Below are 9,769 nucleotides of genomic sequence, written 5' to 3'. Positions count from 1 at the left end.
AACCGTTCCACGAACCGCACTACTAGGTTGAGTTTTGACACTCATTCCCCCAGTTCACCAAGTTAGTGTTGAGGCGGAAAATCAATCACAGCAGATCAAAACTCTCCATCAGAAGGTTCGTGATGAAATCATTAAACATAATACGGTGTATCAAAATCAAGCAAACAAGCATAGGAAACAAGTTGTCTACAAGGAGGGTGATTTGGTTTGGATTCATTTGAGAAAAGAACATTTTCCAGTTGGTCGTTTTGGGAAGTTGAAGCCCCGTGCTGATGGTCCTTTCCGGGTGCTCAAGAAGATTAATGATAATGCCTATAAAATTGAACTGTGGGGTCATTACAACGTGTCGGCTACTTTCAATGTTGCTGATTTATCGCCATTTCGGGAGGGAACAGATGAAGGAGCACACTCAAAGGCGGTTCATTTTCTAGGCAAGGAGGATGATGCAAGGGCATCTGATCGCAGTCTCTTATTGGCAGATTTTTTTATGTTTTCGTCAATTATTTAGTTGATTTGTTTCTTATTTGAATTATGTTAAAATAATAAGAGATTTAGTGGAAGATAATATATGTTTACAGAATATATTTTTAATCTAAATCTTAGGAGTTTTTTAGGAAAGTGGAGCTGTCTTTTTTTTTTCCAGGATTATAAGTTTTTTTCCTTGTTGCCGATCAGGGCAGTTTTTTTGGAATTGATAATAAAACATCGAGACTTTCATTGTTCTCGTTTTCTTCTACCTTGTGATTTTTTGGCCATTTGATTTTGCTAGCTTTTGGCATCACAAATTAAATAAATTTTAAATCAAAAATATAAAGATAAATATGGTTTTGTATAATTTGAATAATTGATTTAAGGAATAAAAATATATTTATGAATAATCTATATTAATTTTATGAATGTAAAGGAAAAATCGATAGTGGGATTAATGGAAGTGAAATAAGAGTAGATGTGAATGAAGTGAAAAGAATTTATGTGGTTTTTTGAAGATATCTCTTTAGATTAGATTCTTTTTGCACAAAGAGTGTTTGTTTTATGAAAATAAAGAAAAAATCGATAGTGGGATTGATGGGAGTGAAATAATAGTTGATGTGAATGAAGTGATTTGGTGGTTTTTTTTTTTAAAGAATTTATGTGGTTTAATTTAGGGGTGTCGTTATTCACACCTAAATTAGGTCAAAACCAGTTTTTAAAGTCAATACCACATTCAAAACCACTTTTACTTTTCCTACGCGTCATCATTAGAACCAAATTTAGAGTAGTTGGTATGGGTCCAAACGAGGTTCGACGTGGGTGATCTGGCATCTCTCGACGCCATCGTAACGGGGGGAACACTGCCCCCTGCTTGTTGCATCTCGTCAAGGTGATTCTCGTTGGCGTGGCGACGGGAAGAAACGGAAGAAAATGACCGTTTGAGTTTGCAACGGTTTGAAAAAAAAGGTTAATTATTAAAAAAAAAAACATTTTATCCTATAAATACTCTCATTTTATTAAAATTTTCACACACTTTCTCTTCTCCTCTCTACATACTTTCAATTATCTTCAAAAAAATATATGGATCCTTTCGACTCGTCCGGTGATTCAGATGACGATATTTTCTTTAGGATGATGTATCATTATTACACTACCGACCTGCTACAACCAGACTCAGCCCCGCTACTAACAAGACGTGCGATGTTAAACAGAAATCACGAGGAAGGACACGAACATCTATATCGCGATTACTTTGCGGATAACTGTGTATACGGGGAGAAAGACTTCAAAAGAAGATTTCGTTTGAGTAGGGATGTGTTCTTACGAATCGCTAACGCCTTGGAAATCCGGTATCATTTGTTTACTATATTTTTATACCAAATAAATAAAAATGTACTACATGTTTCTTTAATTTTACAACATATGCAATATATTTTTAAATTGTAGTTAATTTATGTTTAGGTACGAATTTTTTCAATTAAGATATGATGCTAGAGGTAGACGGGGGTTTACAACGTTGCAGAAATGTGTTGCGGCCATTCATTTGATGGCTATGGGGGAGTCACCCGACACCATGGACGACTATATGAGAATGTCCGAAAGAACCGCAAGAGAGAGTTTGTATACATTGTCAAGGGGTGTTGTTTAAACTTTTGGAGACGTGTATTTGCGGAAACCTTCGTTGCATGATTTGCAAGAATTGTATGCGGCGCATGAAGAACGTCATGGGTTTCCCGGAATGATCGGAAGCATTGATTGCACACAATGAAAATGGAAAAATTGTCTGGTAGCTTGGAAAGGGCAATACGCAAGTGCTCATCACGGATCACCTTCATTGGTGTTAGAGGCTGTCGCTTCTCAAGATTTATGGATTTGGCATGTATTTTTTGGGGTTGCGGGTTCCAACAACGATGCCAACGTTCTTGATCAGTCGCCAATATTCGACGATCTTTTGAATGGAAAAGCCCCGGATGCTCCTTTCACGGTGAATGGAAACGAATACAAATATGAGTATTACCTTACAGATGGAATATATTCTCAGTATTCCACATTCGTGAAAGCATTCCGCCACTCGGTTGAAGAACGAGACAATTTTTTTAAGAGAAGACAAGAAGGAGCACGTAAGGATGTGGAACATGCTTTTGGAGTGCTGAAGGCGAAGTGGCATATAGTCGAACATGAAGCACAACCATTGGATTTAGAAACTTTACGATATATCATGTATGCATGTATTATAATGCATAACATGGTAATAGAAGATAAAGGGAGAAATATTGCACACTATATCCCAACAGAGCCCAGACACGTTCAGTTTCAACCGGGAACAACAGATTATTTGCATCGCGTTGTTAACATTCAGGACGCAAATAAACACAGACAACTTCGAGAGGATTTGGCGGATTATATCTTCTATGGTAACAATAACGATAACGAATAGCGTTGTCTTTTTTTTTTAATTTGGATGTTATTTCTTTTTTTATTTTTGGATATTATGTATAATTTAGTTTTTATGTTAATTTTAATCTTTAAAAATTTTAAATTTTTTTTTATAATTTTTAAACATTATGTTTTATTTATTATTTATATTTAAAAAATATTTGTATCAATTTAAAAAAAATCGAAATAAATAAAAAATAAATTATAAAATGGAAAAAAAAGTAACAAAAAAAAAACGAAATAGTAAAAAAAAAAAGAAAAAGAAAAATATTTATTTTCAAAAAGTTGATGTTGCATCTTGTTGCCCATTTATCCACTTGGTGTCATAACACCATTAGCTTAGGTGACATGTGAGGTGACACAACTTGGTGTTGCACCTTGTTGCCCACTCCCAATGCTCTTATAGTCTTTTTGTTTTTACAATTATAGTCCCTCGTGTTTTATATTATTTTCAATTTCAACCTTTTATATTTTTAAATTTAATTATCGTCGTTAACAAGTTTTATGTATTTACGATTCTCTATTTTTCATATTATTTATATTCTAATAAAGCATCGTTATATATATATATATATATATATATATATATATATATATATATATATATATATATATATATATATATATATATATATATATATATATATATATATATATATTCTAATAAATTTACATATTATTTTTATGTATTTTCATTTAAATTTTTTTAGGTCATGTTTTTTATAGAAAAAAAACCGAATATACCGTTGTTCACGATTTTTCGTCCTCTTTCTATAGAGATTTATATTGATATATAAAAAATGAAATTTTTTTTTTTCGAAAAAAACTCACTTCATTTTGTTAGTTTTTTTTTCAATATTTAATTTTATTTTTATAAAAAAAACACTAATTATACCAAAAATATTAATTTTTTGTACTCTATTAATAAACATCAACACCGACTAAAAAGAAAAAAAAAATACCCTTGATCAGTGTAGATTGACACTGTGAAGCTAAATTGTAAATACTTTAATTTTTAACATTCACAATGTGAAAAAACTCGATCAGTTCAGATTCACATTGTGAATCTGACTTGTTATTATGCACACTGTGAATCTGAGAAAGTTCGGAAAAAAAAACCTCGATCATTGTAGCTTCACACTGTGAATCTACATTGTAAATATTTCAATTTTTAATATTCACAATGTGAAAAAGTTCGATCAGTTCATATTCACATTGTGAATCTGACTTACTATTATGCACACTATGAAATTAAAGGTGTGCTTATAAATTTATGATTGTTGAATGTTGATGTCTGAGTTAATTACGTATGTGGAGTAAATTCTAGCTATTTTTGCTTTGTAAAGGTAACAAAAATTATTTATAGATGTTTAAACATATACTACATTGGTGGATTTGTTTTGTAAAGAAGGGATGTGGTAGGTAGTAACTAGTAATGTTTGGTGATGGTGGTGGGTGGTGGTAGGTGTGGTGATTATAATGGGAGGCAAGTAGCGGTGGCAAGTGCGATGATGGGTGGTGGAGACGGGTGATGATGATTTTAGGTGGTGGTGGTGTATGGTGGGGTGGGTGGTAGTGATGAGTGGTGGAGAAGGGTGGTGGTGATCAGTGGTTGTGACGAGTGGTGCTGATGATTGGTGGGTTGTAGTTGGTGGGTGGTGGTAGTGGCTGGTTTTGGTCATAATGGTGGGTAGTGGGTGAGTGGTAGTGATGGGCAGTTGTTGTGGTGGGTGGTGGTTTTAGTGAGTGGTGGGTGGGGGTGATGGTGGTCGGTGGTGGTTGGTGGTGATGGGTGGTGGTGGCGGGTAGCGGTAAGAGGTGGTGGGTGGTTGTTGGTAGTAGTGACAAGTGGTGGTCATAACGGTGAGTGGGTGGTAGAGGTGGATGGTAGTGGTGGTGATGGTGATGGGTGGGGTTGGTTGTGATGAATAGTGGTGGTGATGGTGGTGTGTGGGGTTTTTGGTGGCTGGTGGTGGTGATGGGTAGTGGTGATGGTGGATGGTGGTTATGGTTGGCGTTGGCGGGTGGTGGTGATGATGTTGGGTGGTGGTTGGGGGTGGTGGAGATGGGTGACGGTGACGGGTGGTGGTAGTGGATGATATTGTTTGGGTGGTAAGTGATGTTGGTTAGTGAGTTTTTTAATTTTATTCACTTATTTTTATTTATATTAATATTATATGATGATTTTAATTTAAAAAAAATATGGTTCAATTTTGTTCTAAAATGTTCTCTCTCTCTCTCTCTCTCTATATATATATATATATATATATATATATATATATATATATATATATATATATATATATAATTTAAAAAGTCGTAAACATATAATTTAAAAATATTTATATAAAACAAAAGTTTGGTGTAATTTGCAACATTTATATAAATGAAAGGACTGACAGATAATATATGCATGATAGCACGAAATCAAAATTAAATTGACTGAACGTCTTTCATTTTAATACGAATTAAAAAAATTAATGTCAAATAAGAATAGGCTATCATTAAATATCATAGGTGTGCCATTAGAATCCCCTAATTTTTAGATACCCCTTTAGATTAGATTCTCTTCTTTTTGCACAAAGAGTGTTTCCAATAGGCGAACATCGATATTTTTATAATTTTTTTCAATTAGTTATTTGAAAAAAAGTAATTATTATTTATACTTGTATAATTATAAAAAATATGATATTATATCTTTTTTTTGTAATTTAATCAAAACGCATAATATAAATCATCAGTGACGTTTGAGTTTATTGACATACTTTACGTCAACTGTTTTTTTTTTTTTTTTTTTTTTTTTTTTTTTTTTTTTTTTTTTTTTTTTTGGAAAGGAATTTTCCTAACGAGGGTTTCTGGGCCAATTTTCGCGTACCGACTAATCCCTTGCTACAAACATGAAACTTTGCCTCATGTCATGGAGTCACTTCAGGCGAACCTCCATGGCCACAAAGGCTGAGTGTTGCCAGGATTTGAACATTGGTCAATAGGTTATCCACCATGTCTTCTAAATGTCTTACCAAGTCACCACAACCCAATGATCATTTAGCGTGAACAAGTTGATGAAATACCCCCTCTAATAAATGAAGATTTTTTTTTTAGCATTTGTCACACTCTCATTCAATTTGCTATATGTTATTTTGAATTATTTTTTTTCCACATGTCATTTTATGAGTTTTTTAAATTTTATTAGATTTTACATAATATTTTAATATAAAAATTTCAATAAATATAATAATAAATAGATATCAATTTCATTAATGAACTTACCTTTTGATTTCAAAATTCATAAAATTAAAACTTATTAGTTTCTTTTATTTATTTAAATTTAAAAGATAAAAAACATTTCCATTATAATAGTTCATTATTTTTTTTTTATTTTCTTATAAATTCAAAGTTATTAAATATTTTGACATCTATATTTAGCTTCTTTTTTTCTAAATTACCCCATATAATATATGGGTCTCACAACTAGTATATAATAATATCCCTCCTTAAAATTATTTAACATTTATGTTTTACTTCTCTAAAGCTCAATATCTTTATCAATATTGTTATGAAAATAAACTACAAAATCAAAGGAATACAATCACGCCCTCTAAAGACACATTGCACTTTCTGTTGCAAAAGTAGTTTTACATTCAACATACAACATCCATTGAAAATTCTAAGAAGAAAAGCATCTTTGTTCAAAGTGACGCATGAAGTTTTTGTGGCATCTGGGACAGAATTCTGGCAAGTGATGACAAACTACACAAGGCTATGTTCAATACCTCATGAGAACAACCCGGTTTAACTATCTTCTTCACCTGTAAATAACAACCACCCTTAATTTCCTTTTATTTATTTATTTTTTGCAGATTGCAGACTTTTGGTCCACATCTTCTTTGTAGATGTCGAAAAAGACTACAAATGTTTTTCCTCTTAAAAATTAACCAGCACCCAAATCTCTTTAAGTTTTTTTGATTCTGTTTTCAATAATTGAACTATTTAACAAATGGTATAACAAGATAAAATGGATTTTCGAAAATTTAGGGAACTTCTTCGTGTGCCCCAAATAAACGCAATAGTTTCCTTTTAGGGATATACCAAATCAATGTAAACATTTCCATTTTTGGAAAAACTCAAATCCAAGATTACCTTTTGATCACTAGTAGTCCTTACAAAATATTTGGTCCACACGATTTATCTATTTTGACACTATCAAGTGATAATATTAGTCTTTGAATGATAATCATGTCATGAACTCTTTTTATCGAGGTAAAACCAATTTCAGTAAGATAATGTTATTAAATAGTAACCAAGTTTCACAGTTAACCCAGTGTAGGTTACTCAACTTTTTTAATAGGTTTAAGCACTCAAGTTTCAACTATAGTTGTGAAAAATTTCAACTTCTAATTCATATGCACTATCAACTTTAGTACATATGAATTGGGGCAATGACATTACCATATCAAGTCTCTCATGAAACTCCTTTATCTTCTCCATGTAGTCCATCTCTGCTACACTCAACAAATTAACCCCTTGATTTATATCATCTGTCAATAGTTTCTCCTTTTCTGCCTTCAGCATGCTGTTTTCAAACATAAATGCTAATGTTAAATGGCATCCATAAATATAAAATGAAGCAGAGTCAAACAAGTTTAATTCAACTTGACACCTTTCCATCAAAAGCAAAATATCATGAAGCAGAAGGCAGCTTAGCATACAAGTAGAGACTAATCAGCATAATTTTTGGTGACATATGAAAACAATCCGATTAAAATGATAAGCTATTAAGTAAAGAGGCATTACAATTTACAAACCTGAGTGCTGGATGATCGTTGACAAGGGATGGATCTAAGACATCACTTTGTTTCTCATCTACCCACAAATGATGAGCATGCTGTGCATATGACATAAATCCAACATCAAAAGTTGATCTTTAATTGCTAAAAGTGCGACAAATTAACCGAAATTTATCAGAAAGTTGTAGAACTATATCAATTTCAAACCCCACAAATCGAAGCATATGAACTAAAAACCTAGACGATAATGAAAACTATCTTGGGAATATAAACAAACAGCTGGTGGGTCTTTAGTAACAATCAAGGAGCAGAACCATTATATAGATTGTAAAGCATATGCAATCGAAATTAGAAACTGAAAGAATGTTTACAGCTATGATACCGGAGTTTCCATCGCCTTGACTTCCTCCAGTGACGACGATGAAATTAGTTTCTGCATCGAATCTTTTTAATCGAACAAAACAACTAGTCTAACAGTTAGGGGATATCGAGTGCGACACAATTTGCATTAGCCGCTTTCTGAATCTCTTTTTAAGTCCTCGCACCGTCATCGGCATGTCGGAATTCGGATTAGGACCTGTATGAGGTGGGGTTTGTCAACAAAGTCTAGAGTAAGTTACATTAGTAGTCCCTATAGTTTGAAAAAATGCAAAAACTCACATACAAAATAGTGAAAAATAAATGCTATAAACGAAAAAAAAAAAAAAAAAGCAAAACCACGAAAAAGTGATGGAAAAAATGCACATATAAAAAAATGATATATATATATATATATATATATATATATATATATATATATATATATATATATATATATATATATATATATATATATATATATATATATATATATAAACATCATAAATGGTCTTTGTGGTTTCCCCAAATCTAAAGTTTAGTCCCCATGGTTTAAAAACATCATAGATAGTCCTTGTGCTTTCAAAACTTTTCACGATTGATCCTTATTGCTGACTCCATTAAGTTTTGAATGTTAAATAAATGGTGTTTTCGTCATTTCACTACCACATGGACCATTTATGATATTTATGATATTTTCTTTTATTTTTTTAAATTAAATATTATTATTTAATATATATAATGTCCCACCTCTCTCTCTGTCAATCCACCTGCACGCCTCCATCTGCTCTAGATCGTCTTCTTTAATTCTTTTTCCAATTCGCTACCTTAAGAAGTAGAAAGAAAAAGGAAGATAGACGCATAGTAAATCGATTCTTTGATTAAGGAAGGTGTATTACCAATCATTTTTTTCTTTATCCACATCAACATCATGAAGTACCATCGATTTCATCTCTTTCATTACTTATGAAATCGAAATCCAACCCAAGCATTCAAGGAAACGAAACCCAACTTCAAGGAAGTGTTTTTTAAAATCGAATGTTACAGTTCTTTTGAAATCGAAACCTACAGGTTATGTGAATCAGAATTAAGGGGTGAGGGTGCTTCGTTTTTTTTCGTGAGGTTGCTGCAAGCTTGATGATTGGTTCAGAATGAATGGTTGATCGATTCAAGCATAAGGAGTATAGAGATGAGGGATTCTTGTTCCTCACTTGTTTTTTCAATTTAAGTTCATGGATAAATCGAGAATCGAGACCCACTAAAACGCACTTGGATCATATCATGTCATTCATCAAAGGTACTTCAAAATCCCCAAATTCTTCCATCCTTATATGTACCATGTACACGAATTCATAGAAAACTCAATCAGTTTTCATTAGCTCGTATAAAAATGCATCTCAGTTGTAGTAATTAGGGTTTTAATTTTGGTTTTGAGGGCATTGAATGAAGCATTCAAGAGAGTAGCGATCTATGGATTGTTGCCAAACATGATATTCTATCTGATGGAAGTTTATCACATAAAAGTTGTAATTTGAACAAGCATACTCTCCGTCTGGTTAGAACTTTCAAATGGTCTCTCTATTTTTGGAGCTTTCATCAGTGATTCTTAATTGGGTTCGTTTTAGGTTTCTCTCCACCCTTGTCGTAATTCTTCCGCCTCCTATATTGATTCTGATTTTGGGGAAACATAGTAATGATCTGATTAAGTTGTGAATATG

The 9,769-nt window shown here is 32.4% G+C and overlaps 2 protein-coding genes across 3 annotated transcripts; one reads left to right on the top strand and one right to left on the bottom strand.

Annotated features, from left to right (window-relative positions):
• The first annotated feature begins 1,671 nt into the window (after positions 1–1,671).
• LOC128133445 (uncharacterized) lies at positions 1,672–2,908 on the top strand. Its single transcript, XM_052770891.1, has 3 exons — positions 1,672–1,820; positions 1,933–2,087; positions 2,262–2,908. Exons 1-3 carry the CDS (start codon positions 1,672–1,674, stop codon positions 2,906–2,908), a joined length of 951 nt encoding a protein of 316 aa, XP_052626851.1.
• Positions 2,909–6,407: 3,499 nt separating this feature from the next.
• On the bottom strand, positions 6,408–8,386 carry LOC111879989 (uncharacterized). Of its 2 annotated transcripts, none has more exons than XR_002846303.3 (4): positions 8,066–8,386; positions 7,713–7,792; positions 7,357–7,480; positions 6,408–6,716 (listed from the first exon to the last, which is right to left on the bottom strand). XR_002846303.3 is itself a non-coding variant. In XM_023876408.3 (4 exons), the coding sequence occupies exons 1-4, from the start codon at positions 8,131–8,133 to the stop codon at positions 6,597–6,599; spliced, it is 381 nt and encodes a 126-aa protein (XP_023732176.1). In that variant the 5' UTR covers positions 8,134–8,384; the 3' UTR covers positions 6,408–6,596. The 2 variants fall into 2 exon arrangements, 1 of the variants encoding a protein (XP_023732176.1); XM_023876408.3 differs by having other exon boundaries at positions 8,077–8,384.
• Positions 8,387–9,769: the final 1,383 nt, after the last annotated feature.

This window comes from Lactuca sativa, chromosome 4 (genome assembly GCF_002870075.4).
Source record: "Lactuca sativa cultivar Salinas chromosome 4, Lsat_Salinas_v11, whole genome shotgun sequence".
NCBI classification, from domain to species: Eukaryota; Viridiplantae; Streptophyta; class Magnoliopsida; order Asterales; family Asteraceae; genus Lactuca; species Lactuca sativa.
This window is presented reverse-complemented; position numbering and strand designations above follow the sequence as displayed.